Source organism: Thalassophryne amazonica, chromosome 4, assembly GCF_902500255.1.
Source record: "Thalassophryne amazonica chromosome 4, fThaAma1.1, whole genome shotgun sequence".
Classification (NCBI taxonomy): domain Eukaryota; kingdom Metazoa; phylum Chordata; class Actinopteri; order Batrachoidiformes; family Batrachoididae; genus Thalassophryne; species Thalassophryne amazonica.
The window spans coordinates 125,482,256-125,507,978 of NC_047106.1; the positions used below are offsets into that span (position 1 = coordinate 125,482,256).

The 25,723-nt window shown below is 38.0% G+C and overlaps 2 protein-coding genes across 2 annotated transcripts in view; both read left to right on the forward strand.

The window, feature by feature from the left end:
- The first annotated feature begins 239 nt into the window (after positions 1-239).
- LOC117509025 (serine/threonine-protein phosphatase 2A 56 kDa regulatory subunit gamma isoform-like) lies at positions 240-23,731 on the forward strand. The gene is made up of 23 exons (XM_034168841.1): positions 240-290; positions 378-506; positions 876-1,007; positions 1,126-1,168; positions 1,382-1,461; positions 1,553-1,681; positions 1,833-1,982; positions 2,089-2,137; positions 2,592-2,708; positions 3,082-3,178; positions 3,855-4,027; positions 4,282-4,392; positions 4,918-5,010; positions 5,931-6,061; positions 6,351-6,459; positions 6,652-6,705; positions 7,062-7,232; positions 7,352-7,479; positions 7,675-7,776; positions 7,901-7,973; positions 11,413-11,464; positions 11,657-11,703; positions 23,697-23,731. The coding sequence occupies exons 2-22, from the start codon at positions 448-450 to the stop codon at positions 11,659-11,661; spliced, it is 2,058 nt and encodes a 685-aa protein (XP_034024732.1). The 5' UTR covers positions 240-290; positions 378-447; the 3' UTR covers positions 11,662-11,703; positions 23,697-23,731.
- The window catches only part of LOC117509026, a 32,688-nt gene continuing 19,461 nt past the window's right edge, over positions 12,497-25,723 (forward strand). Inside the window, exons 1-27 of the mRNA XM_034168842.1 lie at positions 12,497-12,585; positions 12,887-13,021; positions 13,140-13,182; positions 13,403-13,482; positions 13,574-13,702; positions 13,854-14,003; positions 14,110-14,158; positions 14,616-14,732; positions 15,108-15,204; positions 15,881-16,050; positions 16,305-16,415; positions 16,942-17,034; positions 17,952-18,082; positions 18,186-18,245; positions 18,370-18,478; positions 18,672-18,725; positions 19,089-19,259; positions 19,379-19,506; positions 19,702-19,803; positions 19,928-20,000; positions 21,189-21,464; positions 23,562-23,608; positions 23,712-23,762; positions 24,834-24,950; positions 25,084-25,126; positions 25,340-25,419; positions 25,511-25,639. Of these exons, the coding sequence (XP_034024733.1) occupies positions 12,527-12,585; positions 12,887-13,021; positions 13,140-13,182; positions 13,403-13,482; positions 13,574-13,702; positions 13,854-14,003; positions 14,110-14,158; positions 14,616-14,732; positions 15,108-15,204; positions 15,881-16,050; positions 16,305-16,415; positions 16,942-17,034; positions 17,952-18,082; positions 18,186-18,245; positions 18,370-18,478; positions 18,672-18,725; positions 19,089-19,259; positions 19,379-19,506; positions 19,702-19,803; positions 19,928-20,000; positions 21,189-21,464; positions 23,562-23,608; positions 23,712-23,762; positions 24,834-24,950; positions 25,084-25,126; positions 25,340-25,419; positions 25,511-25,639 (2,804 nt within the window). The 5' untranslated portion in view covers positions 12,497-12,526. The remainder of the gene's footprint in view (positions 12,586-12,886; positions 13,022-13,139; positions 13,183-13,402; positions 13,483-13,573; positions 13,703-13,853; positions 14,004-14,109; positions 14,159-14,615; positions 14,733-15,107; positions 15,205-15,880; positions 16,051-16,304; positions 16,416-16,941; positions 17,035-17,951; positions 18,083-18,185; positions 18,246-18,369; positions 18,479-18,671; positions 18,726-19,088; positions 19,260-19,378; positions 19,507-19,701; positions 19,804-19,927; positions 20,001-21,188; positions 21,465-23,561; positions 23,609-23,711; positions 23,763-24,833; positions 24,951-25,083; positions 25,127-25,339; positions 25,420-25,510; positions 25,640-25,723) is intronic.

Here is a 25,723-nt window from a genome sequence, read left to right on the forward strand (position 1 = left end):
ACATTATATTTGTCAAACAGATGCCATCATTACAGTTTGTTAATTATTTTCATCTCAAAGGTTTTACTTCCACTGATGTATATATTTAATCAGCTGACATGGCATTTTACAGCCTTGTTCACAGACCTCAAGTTCCTCTTATTTTAAAATATATCAACACTTATAGTGTGGCAATTTTTACTTGCTGCTTTTGCATATTAATTGTTTTTTTCTTTTACCATTTAAAAAAATCAGATAAAGCCAGTGATTCAGCTCAAGGATAATCAAAAATTGAGGCCTTTCTCCATAAAGTAAGTATAGATTTTTAGATGGATAATTATTTGTCCAGAATTTTAATGTTCTCTGACTAATGTGCTCTCTTTTTCTTCATTCAATAGAGTTTTTACCAATGGAGAGCCTCTAATTCCTTCAGTTAACGTCAAGATTCCAAAATATGCACTGAAGTCAATGGAAAGCGTTTTAGCCATTGTTGCAGACGTCATGTCCCTTCGTACTGGAGTGAAGAGGTGCAAACACACACACACACACACACACACACACACACACACACACACACACACACACACACACACACACACACACTTTCCCACTTATTAATGGAACTGAATCAGAATGAATAATTTTGTTTTGTTAAAAATTGCAGTCTGAACTGGAATTGACCCTGTTATTGTGTGTGTGTGTGTGTGTGTGTGTGTGTGTGTGTGTGTGTGTGTGTGTGTGTGTGTGTGTGTGTGTGTGTGTGTGTGTGTGTGTGTGTGTGTGTGTGTGTGTGTGTGTGTGTGTGTGTGTGTGTGTGTAACAGAAAGTAAATTGTCAGTCATTGAATGTGATCAAAGCTTGCTCCAGTTTCTCCTAACTCTTCTTTTAACTTGCAGTCTTTACACACTTGATGGACAACCTGTTAAATCTGTGACGGAGTTGAAGTTTGACGGCTGTTACGTTGCTGTTAGTAAGGGGAAGTTTAAACCTGTTCAGTACTTCAGCAAGAAATGTGACTGGAACAAATGGTAGGGCAGTAAATAAATACATTTTAAAAAAATGTAATAAATACATTCTATTTGTATTCACATTTGAATCTACTGTGAAATCATTTTTTAATTCCCATATTGATCTTCCTCCCCACAGTAAAGAGAAACAATTTGTTCAAGCAGTACGTCATAAAGAAGACGTGAGTTCACTTTCTTCTGTGCAGGTTGTTTAGTTACAAAGATTTTCTCCCATAAATTTCTTCTTTCACAGCTAAAAAGTGCATGTTTGCACAAGAAGAATGTCAGTTAACATTTAGCACATATGAAACTTTAAGTGCACGTTCAAAATGGATTATTCTTTATTTCCTGTTGTGGCTTATCATTTTTTTAAACAGCTTCTTAAATCTTTTCAGATTAAACCTGTTGTTCAGACCAAAACCGAGGCGACTGGTAAAAATGAGAGAAATCCAAAAATAGAGTATTTCACCATCGAGTAAGTCCAGACTTTCAGATGGATAATTACTTATCCTGAATGTGAATTTTGTGTGAGTATTTGTCTCACTCTCTGTTTCTTCACTCTGCAGTGTTTTCACCAATGGAGAGCCTCTAATTCCTTCAGTGCCTGTAAAAATTCCAAAGACGGCTCTGAAGTCAATGGACAACGTCTGCAGCGTGGTGGGATCCATGATGTGCTCTCATGCTGGAGTGAAGAGGTACAACACCAACACACTGTAAATCACGTGCACAGTGCACCAACTGTGAAAGTGTATCAAATCAAAATTAATCATTTATAAATACTTGCAATTTAGAGTCAGAATTGCAATCATCAAGTTTCTTCTTTCTTTCTTTTCTTTTTATTTTCAGGCTTTACACACTTGATGGACAGCTTGTGAAAGATCCACAAGACTTGAAGAACGATGGAAAATATGTTGCTGTTACCAGTGGAAGGTTTAAACCTGCCGACTACTTCCAGCCAGTCCGAGTGCCCCTGAAGAAAAAGTGCAAAAATAAATGGTTTGACAAAAATATATGATTAAAAAAATACATTTTATTTGTATTCACATGTGATTCAAATATAAAATAACCTTTTTTTAAACTTGCCATTTTGTTCTCTCTACAGTAAAGAAACTCCACCTGCTGTTCAGGCGACACGTCACAAAAAACAAGTGGTGAGTTCAGCTTCTAATGTACAGTTTATTAATTTTTTTAAAACATAAATATCTTTTATCACAGACAAAAAACCTGTCTGTTTGCACACAGATTCCTATTAATATTTCCTGAGGGGGTGGGGGTGCAGTTTGTTATGAAGCAGGAATTATTGTCTGCAGAAAGCATTGACTTATTAGTTCCACTTTTGACTGGTCCACTGGTTCAAGTGCATTGAGCCTCATTGACAGTTTGGACAGATCACACCACATCTGGGAAACTTTACTGACTTAAAAAAAGTTATTTATATTGCTGCTACCACAATTGTAACAATTTCTATTGTAAAACGGAGGCAGTGAAAACTGAAACAAGCTGAAAATTTACACAAAGATTTATTTTGGATTTAGTTATTTGCAAAAACCAATACAAAACTACTGAACAGTGGAAGATGAGAGATCGTGTTTACTTTTTCTGCAGGATGACAAGATCAAGGAGAAGAAGGATGACATTTGGATACATCCCCCAAGTTCCAAACTGTCCTCCCCCCATCAGTCAGATGTGGAGACGTCTTCACCTGCATTGTCTAACAAAGATGTAAGTGCACTCACTATGAGTTTCATGCTCTGTATTTTCTGTCACATAAGTTGCAACAGTTTGAGCTCAGACCAGAAAGAAACACTGCAAATATGCAGCACATACAGATACATGGACTGTTCATCATGTAGAAATAGTTTGAGTGAATGTAGCTGTACAGCTTCAAATATTACATATACATAAATACATGCAGAAAGAGAACACATGACTAAGAAGTGAGTTTTTCAGCAGAGATGCACAACAGCATGTATTCAGATTTGATACCATTTCTTCTGGTTAAGTTCTGATGCTCCTAATTTTACAACCAACACTGAAAAGTCAAAAAGAAGAATTAGGAAACGTGCACCTGATTGTTTTTTGTCTCTCTGTCTAGGTTGCTGAATCTGGTTGTCAAGAAGAACCTGACATCCAAGAATCAGAGCAAAGAAAGAAGAACATTGTTAAACAGCAGAAGATCTGCCCACCAACACGTAAGTAGGGTTCTGCAGAAGAAACCTGCTAGATTTTGGATGCAGTGGTGACATCACGTGTAGTGCTGCATATGTGTGCACAGACATGATGGGTGTAATAGATGTCAGACTTGGTCCTAGTGTTCACTGGAAACACAAAGTCTCCAAGTCGCTGTTTAAACTTTCAAATGTCTTTGAAAGATTGCAGTTCTGTTCTTTAGGGTTTACAACCAACGTGACACCGAACACCATCAAAGAAGCTTTCAAGTGCTTTGTTCAAAATGTATCTAAAATCTTTGATTGGTATTCATTCATTCATTTTCTACGACTTATCCGGGTCCAGGTCATGGACCTCATAGGTCATGCTTAGCCATCTTTGAATTTGTCCAAGGTCTGTGTCCCAAGAATGCTCCCTGTGAACTGGACTTATGTTAAGCACAGACGGACAGATGGATGCACAGCCTTCGCAATACCCGATGGCCATATTTTGGCCTCGGGTAAAAATTAGTTCCATATTCCTTGATTATTTGGTCTTAACTACCATTCTTGAGTGTTAGCTGCCCCCTTCTTTCTCTTGTGACCTCTTTTTAAATGTGTCTCCTGTATTCTTCACCATTTTATTCATGTGACCTTTGATTTTTTTCTCCTCATCTCCTCCCCTTTTTCCATCTCACTGTTTCTCTTTCTGCCTCCTCAGATTCAGAGAAGGTCATCATTCAGATGCTGCAGCAATGCTATAAGGTTTATGACCCAGAAAGTAGCATCATATATAAGGAGAGGACACAGACGTTGCTGAGCCAAATTCAAGATTACATCATGGACAACGAATACGTCTTGTCAGAATGCATGTACCCAGAGATCGTGAACATGGTCAGTACAGCTGATGATTATAAATTTAGTGATTGGTTGATGGAGCCAAAGGCTGAACACTGCATTTGTGTGCAGCTATCATTCAAAATGGTTTTCATAAAGATTGCACCATCATCTGTAGTGACACACGCCCTCTGCTCCTCTGACTGAGGATCACCTCAAACTCATTTAGAAACCAAACGAGTTCTGTCTGATTGTTGTATATTTTTGTCAGTTGAATATTGAGAAATAATTTTGATCTTTTTTTTTCTCAGTGTTCTTCACACATGTTCAGGGCGTTGAATCGACCCTCCAATCCTCCTGCTGCAGCGTTTGCTTCAGATGATGAAAAACCCAAGCTGGATCCTGCATGGCCACACATTGAGGTTGATTACTCTGATACAAATTTTAATACTTTAAGTTTCTGCAATATATCCATAAATGTACTACTGAGCAAATGATATGATAAGAAGCTTAAAGTAGATCAAATTCAAATGAGGAGGACCTCAGACCTTCACTGGATTATGCTTTCAAAATTCAAATTTTCAGTTTAGAATGTAAATATACACTGACTGGCCACTTCATAAGGTACACCTTCCCAGTATCGGGTTAGATTCATTTTTGTCTTCAGAACAGCTTAAATACTTTGTGCCGTATGTTCAACAAATGTACTGTACAGGAGTGAAATGATACATTTGCTCCATGATTTGATACATATTGACATCACTGTTCTCACTAATTATGTTTGAACTTTAAAAATGTAAATTATTCTTAAGTATAAATTGTAATCCTTTATGTTATCTGTTTATTATTATTATGTTATATTATATAAACATCAGGCACTCTGACACTGGTGTTTTTCATTTAATTCCCAGAATTCATTCTTTTGTCTTTGTATGTTTCTCTTGCAGCTGATCTATGATTTTTTCAAGACGTTTTTAGAAGCTCCAAGCTTTCAGGCGGAGATTGCTAAGAAATACATTGGCAAGGAATTTGTCACACAGGTATGAACGGCATATTATCACATCTTTGTGTGTTATATTTGCATGAAAAACAAACAGCTCTTTGTCAACGAGAGCTAATGGAGTCACTAGTGTTTGATGATTCTGATACACTGGTAGCAAAATGAAGGCTTAAGTCTCCAGCATCCTGTCATAGTTTATGGTTGTGAGGCTTTGATGCTAATCTGTGACTTGAAGTGGTGACTGTACAACCCCTGGCAAAAATTATGGAATCACCGGCCTCGGAGGATGTTCATTCAGTTGTTTAATTTTGTAGAAAAAAAGCAGATCACAGACATGACACAAAACTAAAGTCATTTCAAATGGCAACTTTCTGGCTTTAAGAAACACTATAAGAAATCAGGAAAAAAAAATTGTGGCAGTCAGTAACAGTTACTTATTTAGACCAAGCAGAGGGAAAAAAATATGGACTCACTCAATTCTGAGGAATAAATTATGGAATCATCCTGTAAATTTTCATCCCCAAAACTAACACCTGCATCAAATCAGATCTGCTCGTTAGTCTGCATCTAAAAAGGAGTGATCACACCTTGGAGAGCTGTTGCACCAAGTGGACTGACATGAATCATGGCTCCAACACAATGAACATCCTCTGAGGCCGGTGATTCCATAATTTTTGCCAGGGGTGTCTTTGGAGGATCTTTGGCTTCTCAATGGAACGAAAGTCATGTTGAAGCATGCATCAGAGACAGTAACAGAAGAACTGCTTGAATGTTTGAAGAACAAAAGGAAAAGATCTGATTTACACTGAGTCATGTATTTATTGTACATTGATGAACATCAGTGCTTTGATTGCTGCTACTGCTGTGTATTTTATTCTTACAAGTTTGTTCCAAAGCAACAAAGAATGACTGGTTTTAATAACATGTTTCAACTAATCAGTAACTTTTCTTGCATTGCAGCTCTTACAACAGTTTGCCAGTGAAGATCCCAGAGAGAGGACGTGCCTCACGGTTGTGTTCTGTTCAGTCTATCTTGCGTTCGAAGACCTCCAAGAGTACATGTTTCATGGGATTTGTGACATTTTCTTTCGGTCAGTGCTGCAGTGCTCGTTTTTCAAACAGGCTGAAATGACGACATGAATGATTTGTCTTGTTGATCGATGCTAAAATGTTTCTATGTCTTTGTTTTCAAAGGTTTGTGCATGAGAATGGGCAGCCCACTGGTATTACTGATCTCCTGGAACTCATTCAGAATGTATAGTGTTCTTTTCAGAAACAATTTTTTGTCTATTTTGTTGCTTACCAACCATTTATTCAAGCCTAACATGTTTTTTAAAAATCAGACACACTGATCTTTTTTTTTCCTTCTATAATCCACAGTATCACCAAACAAATAACGCCTCCATTGTGTGAAGATGACAGGATTTTCTTCTGCGGGGTTTTAGTGCCCCTGCACAAACCAAAAACACTCTGGCTCTACCATCAACAGGTAATATATGCAGGAAATCCTTTTGAAAATGACTGTCATTTGAATGTAAAGAGAATTGTATAACATTTAAAAATACATTTACACATTAATTTTTTTTTAATTAATGTAGAAAAAAACCTTATGTCATGTCTGTCCCTTCACATCTCCACTGCTTTAAATGGTCTGACACTCAGTGTTTTATGTATTTTGCAGCTCGTTGAGTGTATCGTCCAGTTTTTGGAGATGGATGCAACTCTAACTGAGCCGGTATGTCAAATAATTTACACCAGATTATATTATATTTTTAAAGGGCATATCTCACTCCAGTTAACACTATGTTTTATAAACAAGTTATATACCAGATTGTGAATAATAATAATCATAATATATGCATACATACATACATACACACATCTTCAACTGCTTATCCGGGATCGAGTCACGGGGAATAATAATAATAATAAATCCTTTAATTTATAAAGCACGTCACAATAAAAGACAAATCTCAAAGTGCTGCACACACATTCAGAGAATGGTGATACCACATGTTGCTTCTGTTTTCTACACAATGAAAAAAGATGCTCATGAATTAATATGGTTGTCTTACTTTTCCGTCCCAACAGCTGGTGCTCTATCTGTTGAAGCACTGGCCAAAGACGTGCACATGTAAAGAGCTGCTGTTCATCAAAGAGCTGGCAAAAATTCTCAAGTGCATCTATGTCTCTGAATTCAAGTTGGTTCAGGAGCCTCTCTTCAAGCAGCTGGCCCGATGCATCTCCGGCTCAAATCATGTGGTAACTGATGACAGATCATCAACTTTGCCTTTGGAAAACATAACTGTTCCCTATCAGGGAGCTCTTTCAGTTTTAGTGTCAGTGTGTGTTGTCTTGACTGAGACATCTGTTCTTTTTAGGTGGCAAAGGCAGCGCTGCAGTTCTGCACAAAGGAGCATATCATCAGTTTTATCAGTGACAATGCAGAGGAGATCCTGCCCATTGTGCTGCCTGCCCTGTACCAGTGTTCAAACAGCCAGCTATATGAGTAAGATACTGGACTGAAGCCGTGCAAATATCCTGACATTTAATTTTCTCATATTTACTCAAATAATTTTATTGATTTTTTAATGGATTCAAACAGTTCTACTCTATGGATTTCTTTACTCCTGTTTGATGCTGAGGTCAACTGACACTCACCTGTCTTTGTTATGGACTGAGTTTTATTTGTGTGGGTTCACAGGTCTGTCAAGCACATCCTGACTGATTATCTGCCACAGCTGCTCATGATGAATCCTGAGCTCTTTGCACACTGCATAGAGCAGATCCTGACTACAAGACGGAAGTATGTGTTCAATATCTGTAATTACATCATGCAATTTAGTTAAGTTTTAGGCAGCAGCTCAGTTTTTATTGCGGTGGTGCAGAACAAAACAGTGACGTCACATTTGACACCTTTTTTTCAACAGAGAGCAGCTGAGGTCCAAAGCAAGTGAAAAGATGTGGATGAAGATCGAGGCACTCGCTAAGTCCAAAACACAGGTGAGCAGTGTGTAAAATGACATAAATACATCTGAATGTAATATCATGTGTGCTGTGTGCATGTTTTTAACCGTGTATTCATAATGTTGCTTCTATGTTGAAAGGATGGAGGATGAAGACCATCCCCGAGGCTGTGATTCATCACATCCAGCACACAGAGCACAAAATAAAAGCAAAATAAATTAAATTTTGCACACCAACTTATTGTTTTTCATTATTTTGAAGATGTGTGTTCTCCAATCATTCTGCCCGAGAAAAAGAACAATTCAAATAAATTCCTGACGGCCCAATATTATCATGACATTCATGCATGTTCCTCAAATTCGGGTCCTTTACCAGAGGCCTGGGAGTTTGAGGGTTTGGTGCAGTATCTTAGCTGTTTCTACAACTGCACTCTTCTGGACAGACACCTCTGATGTTGTACCTGAAATCTGTTGGAGCCACTCTTCCATTTTGGGGGTTACAGCTGCGAGTGTTCCTACGAGGTCTGTCCATAAAGTATCGTACCTTTTTATTTTTTTCAAAAACTATATGGATTTCATTCATATGTTTTTACGTCAGACATGCTTGAACCCTCGTGCGCATGCGTGAGTTTTTCCACTCCTGTCGGTGACGTCATTCGCCTGTGAGCACGCCTTGTGGAAGGAGTGGTCCCGCCCCCTCGTCGGATTTTCATTGTCTGGAAATGGCGGAATGAAAAGGACTTTTTTTCCATCAGAATTTTTTCAGAAGCTGTTAGTGACTGGCACCTGGAAACCATTCGAAAAATTTATCTGGCTTTCGGTGAAAATTTTACGGCACACAGAGACACACACACCGACAGCACCTTCTGTAAACTCCGCATTTTAAACAGCTTTGAAGAAGATGGTCACTGTTTTAATCGGCCGTTTTATCCAAATGCAGGATGGATCGCTCCTCAGTCTCCATGTTATTGTCCTGCCTTAAGACGAGAGCGAAACAGTGAGCGAGGCTGCAGCACAATGACGTCAGATTCTGAGTCGTTTTATGCTTTGTGAATAAAATAAATAATTCGCTGTAATCTCAAATATGAAAAATAATCACGAATATGAAAAATTATCTGAGAGAGGTCTTCTCCTCAAAGTTTGCCTTCACGCCCACCACCACTCTAGTTTCCTACCTCCCAAAGAAAAACAAGAATGTATTCTTCTGAGCACACAGCACACAGACGGTGACATTAGCGATCGTGAGGACAGGAAGCCAATCATCATCCTAGACTACAACTGCAACAAAGGAGGTGTGGACAACCTAGATAAGGTGATTGGAACATACAGCTGCAGAAGAATGACTGCCCGCTGGCCCCTGGTCATCTTCCACAACATCATTGATGTTTCCTCCTACAATGCCTTTGTGATTTGGAGAGAGATCAACCCGACCTGGATGTCTCATAAGCAGAACAAGAGGAGGGTGTTCCTGGAGCAGCTAGGAAAGGCACTTGTAACTCCACTCATTGAAAGAAGGAAGCATGTCCCCCGCACAGAAGCCTCAGCAGCAGTTGTGAAAGCTATTCAGAGTGCAGGAGCTCCTGATCAACCTGAGGATCCAGCTACCACAGCCACTTCCCCAGCTAGGGCAAGTAAGAGGAAGAGATGTCAGTTCTGACCTCAAAAGGAAGACTGTAAAACACATACTGTGTGCTGCAGGTGTAAGAAATATATCTGCAAAGGCTGTGCACTTGCATACTGCCCTACATGTGCTAATTAGTTGAATGGGTTATGTTATTTTTCATATTTTTGTATTGTACATTGTCTTAAATTGTTCACTGGAGAAAAAAAAAGAAACAGTCATTGGGAATAAAAATACATTCAAAACTCCTTTTTGCACATTTTTTTCCTTTTCTTAAGCTATAGAAATTAAAGTGAAGAGGGAAAACTCAGGTATTCACACATTTTGTGGTGAATGACAATATGCAAGATGAAATTTGGTGTTTAAAATTCAATTAAGCTGCTTATATTGGGGGTTTAGTGAAGACGGGTCATTTTGAACCGGAGGACACAGGGTGTATACAGAAAATGAGGACAACAGGAGGGTTAAGTGCAGCCTGATCAGAGAGTCTCAGTGCAGTTTTCAATGTTAATGACAGCACGCCTTTTTTGTTTGGACTCAGAAGTTGAAAATCACATGACGTGTTACATCACACTTAATCGGCTGGACAATCAATCAAACCATGGTTCTGTTTTGTCTCTAGTTTGCTTCTAACAGCCAGCTGATAGCTCTCACTGCTTGGACCAATGAGATTTATACACCAAGCTGACCTGAAATCAGCCACTGAACATTAAATTGACTTTATTGACAAGTCTGACCCCTTTGAAAAGTGACCAAATGTCATATGTCATACCGTTCATTCCCGATATTCTTCAATAAAGATATCAAAGATAAAAGCATATGCAACATATACTTTTATCTTTGATATCTGTATTGTTGCTAGGCAAAATATGCTTTTATCTTTGATGTCTTATTGAAATTGTTCCTTGAGTACCTTAATCTTTATCTTCCTTTTAATGTTATGTCAGCTTTGCTGTTTCGGCTGTAAGGTTGTTGTTCCATTTGATGGTCTTTGTTGTTCACGTGTGCATTTGTTGTCAGTGTGACCTCAGAGGAGCAGCTGTGTTAAATAGAACAGAGCCTTTATTGTCGTACAAATATACATAGAACCAAATTTGTCCTCTGTATAACTCATCCTAATTAAAGATAGACACAATCTAACCACTAGGAGCAGCTTGCTTTTAATTAAACAGTCGGATTCCTCTGGTCCGAGCCAGTTAGGTCCAGCACCCAGGGAAAACTTTTGCTCTACAAAATCAAATATGTCACACAGAATCCCCCAAAACTCATCAACAAACAAAACAATTATTGTGTACAGAAATGGAGACGCTTATCTTCCAGGAGTAAAGATCACTTTTAATAAGCGTCAGGTGCCCACATTTGAAAGTCTTTTGGACATCTTGACGTCTAAACTCAAGGCTCCCTTTGGAGCTGTCCGAAAACTGTACACAGTTAATGGAGCCAAGGTTTGTGGACTGGATGAAGTGCAACATGGAGAGACTTATGTTGCAGCTGGATACCAGCCTTTTAAGAAGTTAGAGTAAGTATCAGGCACAGAAACACCAATCTCTGTCTGTCTCACTGCTTTTTCAGCTCATTGACATTTACAAAAGGAAATGCACTGTTTGGAAAATGATTCACAGAAACTTCAAGACTTTTTTCTTCCCATTTTCTGGTATAAAAAAGCTAACTCTTAAAGTCCTCTCAGTTTCTGTGAGCACATAAAAAAATAAGAACCAACAACAGGTTGTTCAGTGGGTTTGTTCAACTTTTTTTTAATCTAAAAAATAATCATCTTTGACCTAATTAAAGGGATTTTATTACACTGTAATCTGCATTTCTCCCCTCAATCATATGATTTGTTTTATCTTTCCAGCTACGGTGCAAAACCAAAGAACTCACAGCCACAGAAAAAGAAAGAAGAAAAGGTCAGAAAATATTCTGTTTATTCCACAAAACTGAACAAACACATTTACATTAATAGTCATTTAAAAATCCAAGTTGCTAAAAGACTCAGCATAATTGTGTAATTATAATAATTCATCTCTTACAATGTTCCATGTTTGTTTTTTTAATGACTGCTGCATATTAAATTTTTATCACCTTTTTTAAACTTTCAGGTTAAACCGACTGAGGACCCAACTGTCCATAAGAAGAAGAAGACTGTGTAAGTCCAGACCTTCATGTGGACAATTATTGAACCTGAATATGAACATTGTCTGAATGATTATATCTGTTTTTATCTGATGATGTAGTGCGTTTGCTGACAGAGTGACACGGGTTCCTCCGGTCCAAACACGAAAGAACATCAGGAATGAACGGTATGACATAAAACAAACAATATCAAGAAAATGCATTTATTTGTGTTCCTATGTCGTTCTCATGTAAGAGACATTTTTTAAACCTGGTGATGTGTTTATTGCCTACAGTAAAGACCAGCCACCTGCTGTTGCAAAAGAACATCGTGCACAGAAAGTGGTGAGTTCACTTCCATACTTCATGCAGCTTCATGCATGTTACATATTTTCCTGCATAAATTCCCACATTATATTTGTCAAACAGATGCCATCATTACAGTTTGTTAATTATTTTCATCACAAAGGTTTTACTTCCACTGATGTATATATTTAATCAGCTGACATGGCATTTTACAGCCTTGTTCACAGACCTCAAGTTCCTGTTATTTTAAAATATATCAACACTTATAGTGTGGCAATTTTTACTTGCTGCTTTTGCATATTAATTGTTTTTTTTCTTTTACCATTTAAAAAAATCAGATAAAGCCAGTGATTCAGCTCAAGGATAATCAAAAATTGAGGCCTTTCTCCATAAAGTAAGTATAGATTTTTAGATGGATAATTATTTGTCCAGAATTTTAATGTTCTCTGACTAATGTTCTCTCTTTTTCTTCATTCAATAGAGTTTTTACCAATGGAGAGCCTCTAATTCCTTCAGTTAATGTCAAGATTCCAAAATATGCACTGAAGTCAATGGAAAGCGTTTTAGCCATTGTTGCAGACGTCATGTCCCTTCGTACTGGAGTGAAGAGGTGCAAACACACACACACACACACACTTTCCCACTTATTAATGGAACTGAATCAGAATGAATAATTTTGTTTTGTTAAAAATTGCAGTCTGAACTGGAATTGACCCTGTTATTGTGTGTGTGTGTGTGTGTGTGTGTGTGTGTGTGTGTGTGTGTGTGTGTGTGTGTGTGTGTGTGTGTGTGTGTGTGTGTGTGTGTGTGTGTGTGTGTGTGTGTGTGTGTGTAACAGAAAGTAAATTGTCAGTCATTGAATGTGATCAAAGCTTGCTCCAGTTTCTCCTAACTCTTCTTTTAACTTGCAGTCTTTACACACTTGATGGACAACCTGTTAAATCTGTGACGGAGTTGAAGTTTGACGGCTGTTACGTTGCTGTTAGTAAGGGAAAGTTTAAACCTGTTCAGTACTACTTCAGCAAGAAATGTGACTGGAACAAATGGTAGGGCAGTAAATAAATACATTTTTAAAAAATGTAATAAATACATTCTATTTGTATTCACATGTGAATCTACTGTGAAATCATTTTTTAATTCCCATATTGATCTTCCTCCCCACAGTAAAGAGAAACAATTTGTTCAAGCAGTACGTCATAAAGAAGACGTGAGTTCACTTTCTTCTGTGCAGGTTGTTTAGTTACAAAGATTTTCTCCCATAAATTTCTTCTTTCACAGCTAAAAAGTGCATGTTTGCACAAGAAGAATGTCTGTTAACATTTAGCACATATGAAACTTTAAGTGCACGTTCAAAATGGATTATGCTTTATTCTTTATTTCCTGTTGTGGCTTATCATTTTTTTAAACAGCTTCTTAAATCTTTTCAGATTAAACCTGTTGTTCAGACCAAAACCGAGGTGACTGGTAAAAATGAGAGAAATCCAAAAATAGAGTATTTCACCATCGAGTAAGTCCAGACTTTCAGATGGATAATTACTTATCCTGAATGTGAATTTTGTGTGAGTCTTTGTCTCACTCTCTGTTTCTTCACTCTGCAGTGTTTTCACCAATGGAGAGCCTCTAATTCCTTCAGTGACTGTAAAAATTCCAAAGACGGCTCTGAAGTCGATGGACAACGTCTGCAGCGTGGTGGGATCCATGATGTGCTCTCATGCTGGAGTGAAGAGGTACAACACCAACACACTGTAAATCACGTGCACAGTGCACCAACTGTGAAAGTGTATCAAATCAAAATTAATCATTTATAAATACTTGCAATTTAGAGTCAGAATTGCAATCATCAAGTTTCTTCTTTCTTTCTTTTCTTTTTATTTTCAGGCTTTACACACTTGATGGACAGCTTGTGAAAGATCCACAAGACTTGAAGAACGATGGAAAATATGTTGCTGTTACCAGGGGAAGGTTTAAACCTGCCGACTACTTCCAGCCAGTCCGAGTGCCCCTGAAGAAAAAGGGGAAGAATAAATGGTTTGACAAAAATATATGATTAAAAAAATACATTTTATTTGTATTCACATGTGATTCAAATATAAAATAACCTTTTTTTAAACTTGCCATTTTGTTCTCCCTACAGTGAAGAAACTCCACCTGCTGTTCAGGCGACACGTCACAAAAAACAAGTGGTGAGTTCAGCTTCTAATGTACAGTTTATTAATTTTTTTAAAACATAAATATCTTTTATCACAGACAAAAAACCTGTCTGTTTGCACACAGATTCCTATTAATATTTCCTGAGGGGGTGGGGGTGCAGTTTGTTATGAAGCAGGAATTATTGTCTGCAGAAAGCATTTACTTATTAGTTCCACTTTTGACTGGTCCACTGGTTCAAGTGCACTGAGCCTCATTGACAGTTTGGACAGATCAGACCACATCTGGGAAACTTTACTGACTTAAAAAAAGTTATTTATATTGCTGCAACCACAATTGTAACAATTTCTATTGTAAAACGGAGGCAGTGAAAACTGAAACAAGCTGAAAACAATTTACACAAAGATTTATTTTGGATTTAGTTATTTGCAAAAACCAATAGAAAACTACTGAACAGTGGAAGATGAGAGATCGTGTTTACTTTTTCTGCAGGATGACAAGATCAAGGAGAAGAAGGATGACATTTGGATACATCCCCCAAGTTCCAAACTGTCCTCCCCCCATCAGTCAGATGTGGAGACGTCTTCACCTGCATTGTCTAACAAAGATGTAAGTGCACTCACTACGAGTTTCATGCTCTGTATTTTCTGTCACATAAGTTGCAACAGTTTGAGCTCAGACCAGAAAGAAACACTGCAAATATGCAGCACATACAGATACATGGACTGTTCATCATGTAGAAATAGTTTGAGTGAATGTAGCTGTACAGCTTCAAATATTACATATACATAAATACATGCAGAAAGAGAACACATGACTAAGAAGTGAGTTTTTCAGCAGAGATGTACAACAGCATGCATTCAGATTTGATACCATTTCTTCTGGTTAAGTTCTGATGCTCCTAATTTTACAACCAACACTGAAAAGTCAAAAAGAAGAATTAGGAAACGTGCACCTGATTGTTTTTTTTGTCTCTCTGTCTAGGTTGCTGAATCTGGTTGTCAAGAAGAACCTGACATCCAAGAATCAGAGCAAAGAAAGAAGAACATTGTTAAACAGCAGAAGATCTGCCCACCAACACGTAAGTAGAGTTCTGCAGAAGAAACCTGCTAGATTTTGGATGCAGTGGTGACACCACGTGTAGTGCTGCATATGTGTGCACAGACATGATGGGTGTAATAGATGTCAGACTTGGTCCTAGTGTTCACTGGAAACACAAAGTCTCCAAGTCGCTGTTTAAACTTTCAAATGTCTTTGAAAGATTGCAGTTCTGTTCTTTAGGGTTTACAACCAACGTGACACCGAACACCATCAAAGAAGCTTTCAAGTGCTTTGTTCAAAATGTATCTAAAATCTTTGATTGGTATTCATTCATTCATTTTCTACGACTTATCCGGGTCCAGGTCATGGACCTCATAGGTCATGGTTAGCCATCTTTGAATTTGTCCAAGGTCTGTGTCCCAAGAATGCTCCCTGTGAACTGGACTTATGTTAAGCACAGACGGACAGATGGATGCACAGCCTTCGCAATACCCGATGGCCATATTTTGGCCTCGGGTAAAAATTAGTTCCATATTCCTTGATTATTTGGTCTTAACTACCATTCTTGAGTGTTAGCTGCCCCCTTCTTTCTCTTGTGACCTCTTTTTAAATGTGTCTCCTGTATTCTTCACCATTTTATTCATGTGACCTTTGATTTTTTTCTCCTCATCTCCTCCGCTTTTCCCATCTTACTGTTTCTCTTTCTGCCTCCTCAGATTCAGAGGTCATCATTCAGATGCTGCAGCAATGCTATAAGGTTTATGACCCAGAAAGTAGCATCATATATAAGGAGAGGACACAGACGTTGCTGAGCCAAATTCAAGATTACATCATGGACAACGAATACGTCTTGTCAGAGTGCATGTACCCAGAGATCGTGAACATGGTCAGTACAGCTGATGATTATAAATTTAGTGATTGGTTGATGGAGCCAAAGGCTGAACACTGCATTTGTGTGCAGCTATCATTCAAAATGGTTTTCATAAAGATTGCACCATCATCTGTAGTGACACACGCCCTCTGCTCCTCTGACTGAGGATCACCTCAAACTCATTTAGAAACCAAACGAGTTCTGTCTGATTGTTGTATATTTTTGTCAGTTGAATATTGAGAAATAATTTTGATCTTTTTTTTTCTCAGTGTTCTTCACACATGTTCAGGGCGTTGAATCGACCCTCCAATCCTCCTGCTGCAGAGTTTGCTTCAGATGATGAAAAACCCAAGCTGGATCCTGCATGGCCACACATTGAGGTTGATTACTCTGATACAAATTTTAATACTTTAAGTTTCTGCAATATATCCATAAATGTACTACTGAGCAAATGAAATGATAAGAAGCTTAAAGTAGATCAAATTCAAATGAGGAGGACCTCAAACCTTCACTGGATTATGCTTTCAAAATTCAAATCTTTCAGTTTAGAATGTAAATATACACTGACTGGCCACTTCATAAGGTACACCTTCCCAGTATCGGGTTAGATTCATTTTTGTCTTCAGAACAGCTTAAATACTTTGTGCCGTATGTTCAACAAATGTACTGTACAGGAGTGAAATGATACATTTGCTCCATGATTTGATACATAATGACATCACTGTTCTCACTAATTATGTTTGAACTTTAAAAATGTAAATTATTCTTAAGTATAAATTGTAATCCTTTATGTTATCTGTTTATTATTATTATGTTATATTATATAAACATCAGGCACTCTGACACTGGTGTTTTTCATTTAATTCCCAGAATTCATTCTTTTGTCTTTGTATGTTTCTCTTGCAGCTGGTCTATGATTTTTTCAAGACGTTTTTAGAAGCTCCAAGCTTTCAGGCGGAGATTGCTAAGAAATACATTGGCAAGGAATTTGTTACACAGGTATGAACGGCATATTATCACATCTTTGTGTGTTATATTTGCATGAAAAACAAACAGCTCTTTGTCAACGAGAGCTAATGGAGTCACTAGTGTTTGGTGATTCTGATACACTGGTAGAAAAATGAAGGTTTAAGTCTCCAGCATCCTGTCATAGTTTATGGTTGTGAGGCTTTGATGCTAATCTGTGACTTGAAGTGGTGACTGTACAACCCCTGGCAAAAATTATGGAATCACCGGCCTCGGAGGATGTTCATTGTTGTTTAATTTTGTAGAAAAAAAGCAGATCACAGACATGACACAAAACTAAAGTCATTTCAAATGGCAACTTTCTGGCTTTAAGAAACACTATAAGAAATCAGGAAAAAAAATTGTGGCAGTCAGTAACAGTTACTTTTTTAGACCAAGCAGAGGGAAAAAAATATGGACTCACTCAATTCTGAGGAATAAATTATGGAATCATCCTGTAAATTTTCATCCCCAAAACTAACACCTGCATCAAATCAGATCTGCTCGTTAGTCTGCATCTAAAAAGGAGTGATCACACCTTGGAGAGCTGTTGCACCAAGTGGACTGACATGAATCATGGCTCCAACACAATGAACATCCTCTGAGGCCGGTGATTCCATAATTTTTGCCAGGGGTGTCTTTGGAGGATCTTTGGGTTCTCAATGGAATGAAAGTCATGTTGAAGCATGCATCAGAGACAGTAACAGAAGAACTGCTTGAATGTTTGAAGAACAAAAGGAAAAGATCTGATTTACACTGAGTCATGTATTTATTGTACATTGATGAACATCAGTGCTTTGATTGCTGCTACTGCTGTGTATTTTATTCTTACAAGTTTGTTCCAAAGCAACAAAGAATGACTGGTTTTAATAACATGTTTCAACTAATCAGTAACTTTTCTTGCATTGCAGCTCTTACAACAGTTTGCCAGTGAAGATCCCAGAGAGAGGATGTGCCTCACGGTTGTGTTCTGTTCAGTCTATCTTGCGTTCGAAGACCTCCAAGAGTACATGTTTCATGGGATTTGTGACATTTTCTTTCGGTCAGTGCTGCAGTGCTCGTTTTTCAAACAGGCTGAAATGACGACATGAATGATTTGTCTTGTTGATCGATGCTAAAATGTTTCTATGTTTTTGTTTTCAAAGGTTTGTGCATGAGAATGGGCAGCCCACTGGTATCACTGATCTCCTGGAACTCATTCAGACGTATAGTGTTCTTTTCAGAAACAATTTTTTGTCTATTTTGTTGCTTACCAACCATTTATTCAAGCCTAACATGTTTTTTAAAAATCAGACACACTGATCTTTTTTTTCCTTCTATAATCCACAGTATCACCAAACAAATAACGCCTCCATTGTGTGAAGATGACAGGATTTTCTTCTGCGGGGTTTTAGTGCCCCTGCACAAACCAAAAACACTCTGGCTCTACCATCAACAGGTAATATATGCAGGAAATCCTTTTGAAAATGACTGTCATTTGAATGTAAAGAGAATTGTATAACATTTAAAAATACATTTACACATTAATTTTTTTTTAATTAATGTAGAAAAAAAACCTTATGTCATGTCTGTCCCTTCACATCTCCACTGCTTTAAATGGTCTGACACTCAGTGTTTTATGTATTTTGCAGCTCGTTGAGTGTATCGTCCAGTTTTTGGAGATGGATGCAACTCTAACTGAGCCGGTATGTCAAATAATTTACACCAGATTATATTATATTTTTAAAGGGCATATCTCACTCCAGTTAACACTATGTTTTATAAACAAGTTATATACCAGATTGTGAATAATAATAATCATAATATATGCATACATACATACATACATACACACATCTTCAACTGCTTATCCGGGATCGAGTCACGGGGAATAATAATAATAATAATAAATCCTTTAATTTATAAAGCACGTCACAATAAAAGACAAATCTCAAAGTGCTGCACACACATTCAGAGAATGGTGATACCACATGTTGCTTCTGTTTTCTACACAATGAAAAAAGATGCTCATGAATTAATATGGTTGTGTAACTTTTCCATCCCAACAGCTGGTGCTCTATCTGTTGAAGCATTGGCCGAAGACGTGCACATGTAAAGAGCTGCTGTTCATCAAAGAGCTGGCAAAAATTCTAGAGTGCATCTATGTCTCTGACTTCAAGTTGGTTCAGGAGCCTCTCTTCAAGCAGCTGGCCCGATGCCTCTCCGGCTCAAATCATGTGGTAACTGATGACAGATCATCAACTTTGCCTTTGGAAAACATAACTGTTCCCTATCAGGGAGCTCTTTCAGTTGTAGTGTCAGTGTGTGTTGTCTTGACTGAGACGTCTGTTCTTTGTAGGTGGCAAAGGCAGCGCTGGAGTTCTGCACAAAGGAGCATATCATCAGTTTTATCCGTGAAAATGCAGAGGAGATCCTGCCCATTGTGCTGCCTGCCCTGTTCCAGTGTTCAAACAGCCAGCTATATGAGTAAGATACTGGACTGAAGCTGTGCAAATATCCTGACACATTTAATTTTCTCATATTTACTCAAATAATTTTATTGATTTTTTAATGGATTCAAACAGTTCTACTCTATGGATTTCTTTACTCCTGTTTGATGCTGAGGTCAACTGACACTCACCTGTCTGTTATGGACTGAGTTTTATTTGTGTGGGTTCACAGGTCTGTCAAGCACATCCTGACTGATTATCTGCCACAGCTGCTCATGATGAATCCTGAGCTCTTTGCACACTGCATAAAGCAGATCCTGACTACAAGACGGAAGTATGTGTTCAATATCTGTAATTACATCATGCAATTTAGTTAAGTTTTAGGCAGCAGCTCAGTTTTTGTTGCGGTGGTGCAGAACAAAACAGTGACGTCACATTTGACACCTTTTTTTCAACAGAGAGCAGCTGAGGTCCAAAGCAAGTGAAAAGATGTGGATGAAGATCGAGGCACTCGCTAAGTCCAAAACACAGGTGAGCAGTGTGTAAAATGACATAAATACATCTGAATGTAATATCATGTGTGCTGTGTGCATGTTTTTAACCGTGTATTCATAATGTTGCCTCTATGTTGATTTCAGAAGACCACACAAGGATGAAGACCATCCCCGAGGCTGTGATTCATCACATCCAGCACACAGAGCACAAAATAAAAGCAAAATAAATTAAATTTTGCACACCAAATTATTGTTTTTCATTATTTTGAAGATGTCTGTTCTACAATCATTCTGCCCCAGAAAAAGAACAATTCAAATAAATTCCTGACAGCCCAATATTATCATGACATTCATGCATGTTCCTCAAATTCGGGTCCTTTACCAGAGGCCTGGGAGTTTGAGGGTTTGGTGCAGTATCTTAGCTGTTTCTACAACTGCACTCTTCTGGACAGACACCTCTGATGTTGTACCTGAAATCTGTTGGAGCCACTCTTCCATTTTGGGGGTTACAGCTGCGAGTGTTCCTACGAGGTCTGTCCATAAAGTATCGTACCTTTTTATTTTTTTCAAAAACTATATGGATTTCATTCATATGTTTTTACGTCAGACATGCTTGAACCCTCGTGCGCATGCGTGAGTTTTTCCACTCCTGTCGGTGACGTCATTCGCCTGTGAGCACGCCTTGTGGAAGGAGTGGTCCCGCCCCCTCATCGGATTTTCATTGTCTGGAAATGGCGGAATGAAAAGGACTTTTTTTCCATCAGAATTTTTTCAGAAGCTGTTAGAGACTGGCACCTGGAAACCATTCGAAAAATTTATCTGGCTTTCGGTGAAAATTTTACAGCACACAGAGACACACACACCGACAGCACCTTCTGTAAACTCCGCATTTTAAACAGCTTTGAAGAAGATGGTCACTGTTTTAATCAGCCGTTTTATCCAAATGCAGGATGGATCGCTCCTCAGTCTCCATGTTATTGTCCTGCCTTAAGACGAGAGCGAAACAGTGAGCGAGGCTGCAGCACAATGACGTCAGATTCTGAGTCGTTTTATGCTTTGTGAATAAAATAAATAATTCGCTGTAATCTCAAATATGAAAAATAATTGCGAATATGAAAAATTATCTGAGAGAGGTCTTCTCCTCAAAGTTTGCCTTCACGCCCACCACCACTCTAGTTTCCTACCTCCCAAAGAAAAACAAGAATGTATTCTTCTGAGCACACAGCACACAGACGGTGACATTAGCGATCGTGAGGACAGGAAGCCAATCATCATCCTAGACTACAACCGCAACAAAGGAGGTGTGGACAACCTAGATAAGGTGATTGGAACATACAGCTGCAGAAGAATGACTGCCCGCTGGCCCCTGGTCATCTTCCACAACATCATTGATGTTTCCTCCTACAATGCCTTTGTGATTTGGAGAGAGATCAACCCGACCTGGATGTCTCATAAGCAGAACAAGAGGAGGGTGTTCCTGGAGCAGCTAGGAAAGGCACTTGTAACTCCACTCATTGAAAGAAGGAAGCATGTCCCCATGCACAGAAGCCTCAGCAGCAGTTGTGAAAGCTATTCAGAGTGCAGGAGCTCCTGATCAACCTGAGGATCCAGCTACCACAGCCACTTCCCCAGCTAGGGCAAGTAAGAGGAAGAGATGTCAGTTCTGACCTCAAAAGGAAGACTGTAAAACACATACTGTGTGCTGCAGGTGTAAGAAATATATCTGCAAAGGCTGTGCACTTGCATACTGCCCTACATGTGCTAATTAGTTGAATGGGTTATGTTATTTTTCATATTTTTGTATTGTACATTGTCTTAAATTGTTCACTGGAGAAAAAAAAAGAAACAGTCATTGGGAATAAAAATGCATTCAAAACTCCTTTTTGCACATTTTTTTCCCTTTTCTTAAGCTATAGAAATTCAAGTGAAGAGGGAAAACTCAGGTATTCACACATTTTGTGGTGAATGACAATATGCAAGATGAAATTTGGTGTTTAAAATTCAATTAAGCTGCTTATATTGGGGGTTTAGTGAAGACTGGGTCATTTTGAACCGGAGGACACAGGGTGTATACAGAAAATGAGGACAACAGGAGGGTTAAGTGCAGCCTGATCAGAGAGTCTCAGTGCAGTTTTCAATGTAATGACAGCACGCCTTTTTTGTTTGGACTCAGAAGTTGAAAATCACATGATGTGTTACATCACACTTAACAATCGGCTAGACAATCAATCAAACCATGGTTCTGTTTTGTCTCTAGTTTGCTTCTAACAGCCAGCTGATAGCTCTCACTGCTTGGACCAATGACGATTTATACACCAAGCTGACCTGAAATCAGCCACTGAACATTAAATTGACTTTATTGACAAGTCTGACCCCTTTGAAAAGTGACCAAATGTCATATGTCATACCATTCATTCCCGATATTCTTCAATAAAGATATCAAAGATAAAAGCATATGCAACATCTATCTTGATATCTGTACTGTTGCTAGGCAAAATATGCTTTTATCTTTGATGTCTTATTGAAATTGTTCCTTGAGTACCTTAATCTTTATCTTCCTTTTAATGTTATGTCAGCTTTGCTGTTTCAGCTGTAAGGTTGTTGTTCCATTTGATGGTCTTTGTTGTTCACGTGTGCATTTGTTGTCAGTGTGATCTCAGAGGTGCAGCTGTGTTAAATAGAACAGAGCCTTTATTGTCGTACAAATATACATAGAACCAAACTTTTGCTCTACAAAATCAAATATGTCACACAGAATCCCCCAAAACTCATCAACAAACAAAACAATTATTGTGTACAGAAATGGAGACGCTTATCTTCCAGGAGTAAAGATCACTTTTAATAAGCGTCAGGTGCCCACATTTGAAAGTCTTTTGGACATCTTGACGTCTAAACTCAAGGCTCCCTTTGGAGCTGTCCGAAAACTGTACACAGTTAATGGAGCCAAGGTTTGTGGACTGGATGAAGTGCAACATGGAGAGACTTATGTTGCAGCTGGATACCAGCCTTTTAAGAAGTTAGAGTAAGTATCATGCACAGAAACACCAATCTCTGTCTGTCTCACTGCTTTTTCAGCTCATTGACATTTACAAAGGAAATGCACTGTTTGGAAAATGATTCACAGAAACGTCAAGACTTTTTTCTTCCCATTTTCTGGTATAAAAAGCTAACTCTTAAAGTCCTCTCAGTTTCTGTGAGCACATAAAAAAATAAGAAACAACAACAGGTTGTTCAGTGAGTTTGTTCAACTTTTTTTTAATCTAAAAAATAATAATCTTTGACCTAATTAAAGGGATTTTATTACACTGTAATCTGCATTTCTCCCCTCAATCATATGATTTGTTTTATCTTTCCAGCTACGGTGCAAACCAAAGAACTCACAGCCACAGAAAAAGAAAGAAGAAAAGGTCAGAAAATATTCTGTTTATTCCACAAACTGAACAAACACATTTACATTAATAGTAATTTAAAAATCCAAGTTGCTAAAAGACTCAGCATAATTGTGTAATTATAATAATTCACCTCTTACAATGTTCCATGTTTGTTTTTTTAATGACTGCTGCATATTAAATTTTTATCACCTTTTTTAAACTTTCAGGTTAAACCGACTGAGGACCCAACTGTCCATAAGAGGAAGAAGACTGTGTAAGTCCAGACCTTCATGTGGACAATTATTGAACCTGAATATGAATATTGTCTGAATGATTATATCTGTTTTTATCTGATGATGTAGTGTGTTTGCTGACAGAGTGACACGGGTTCCTCCGGTCCAAACACGAAAGAACATCAGGAATGAACGGTATGACATAAAACAAACAATATCAAGAAAATGCATTTATTTGTGTTCCTATGTCGTTCTCATGTAAGAGACATTTTTTAAACCTGGTGATGTGTTTACTGCCTACAGTAAAGACCAGCCACCTGCTGTTGCAAAAGAACATCGTGCACAGAAAGTGGTGAGTTCACTTCCATACTTCATGCAGCTTCATGCATGTTACATATTTTCCTGCATAAATTCCCACATTATATTTGTCAAACAGATGCCATCATTACAGTTTGTTAATTATTTTCATCCAAAGGTTTTACTTCCACTGATGTATATATTTAATCAGCTGACATGGCATTTTACAGCCTTGTTCACAGACCTCAAGTTCCTGTTATTTTAAAAAATATCAACACTTATAGTGTGGCAATTTTTACTTGCTGCTTTTGCATATTCATTTTTTTTTTTCTTTTACCATTTAAAAAAAATCAGATAAAGCCAGTGATACAGCTCAAGGATAATCAAAAATTGAGGCCTTTCTCCATAAAGTAAGTATAGATTTTTAGATGGATAATTATTTGTCCAGAATTTTAATGTTCTCTGACTAATGATCTCTTTTTCTTCATTCAATAGAGTTTTTACCAATGGAGAGCCTCTAATTCCTTCAGTTAACAGTCAAGATTCCAAAATATGCACTGAAGTCAATGGAAAGCGTTTTAGCCATTGTTGCAGACGTCATGTCCCTTCGTACTGGAGTGAAGAGGTGCAAACACACACACACACACACACACACACACACACACACACACACCACACACACACACACACACACACACACACACACACACACACACTTTCCCACTTATTAATGGAACTGAATCAGAATGAATAATTTTGTTTTGTTAAAAATTGCAGTCTGAACTGGAATTGACCCTGTTATTGTGTGTGTGTGTGTGTGTGTGTGTGTGTGTGTGTGTGTGTGTGTGTGTGTGTGTGTGTGTGTGTGTGTGTGTGTGTGTGTGTGTGTGTAACAGAAAGTAAATTGTCAGTCATTGAATGTGATCAAAGCTTGCTCCAGTTTCTCCTAACTCTTCTTTTAACTTGCAGTCTTTACACACTTGATGGACAACCTGTTAAATCTGTGACGGAGTTGAAGTTTGACAGCTGTTACGTTGCTGTTAGTAAGGGGAAGTTTAAACCTGTTCAGTACTTTCAGCAAGAAATGTGACTGGAACAAATGGTAGGGCAGTAAATAAATACATTTTTAAAAAATGTAATAAATACATTCTATTTGTATTCACATGTGAATCTACTGTGAAATCATTTTTTAATTCCCATATTGATCTTCCTCCCACAGTAAAGAGAAACTATTTGTTCAAGCAGTACGTCATAAAGAAGACGTGAGTTCACTTTCTTCTGTGCAGGTTGTTTAGTTACAAAGATTTTCTCCCATAAATTTCTTCTTTCACAGCTAAAAAGTGCATGTTTGCACAAAAAGAATGTCAGTTAACATTTAGCACATATGAAACTTTAAGTGCACATCCAAAATGGATTATTCTTTATTTCCTGTTGTGGCTTATCATTTTTTTAAACAGCTTTCTAAATCTTTTCAGATTAAACCTGTTGTTCAGACCAAAACCGAGGCGACTGGTAAAAATGAGAGAAATCCAAAAATAGAGTATTTCACCATCGAGTAAGTCCAGACTTTCAGATGGATAATTACTTATCCTGAATGTGAATTTTCTGTGAGTATTTGTCTCATTCTCTGTTTCTTCACTCTGCAGTGTTTTCACCAATGGAGAGCCTCTAATTCCTTCAGTGACTGTAAAAATTCCAAAGACGGCTCTGAAGTCAATGGACAACGTCTGCAGCGTGGTGGGATCCATGATGTGCTCTCATGCTGGAGTGAAGAGGTACAACACCAACACACTGTAAATCACGTGCACAGTGCACCAACCACAGCTGTTACACCATCAGTTCTAGTTATAACATACTAA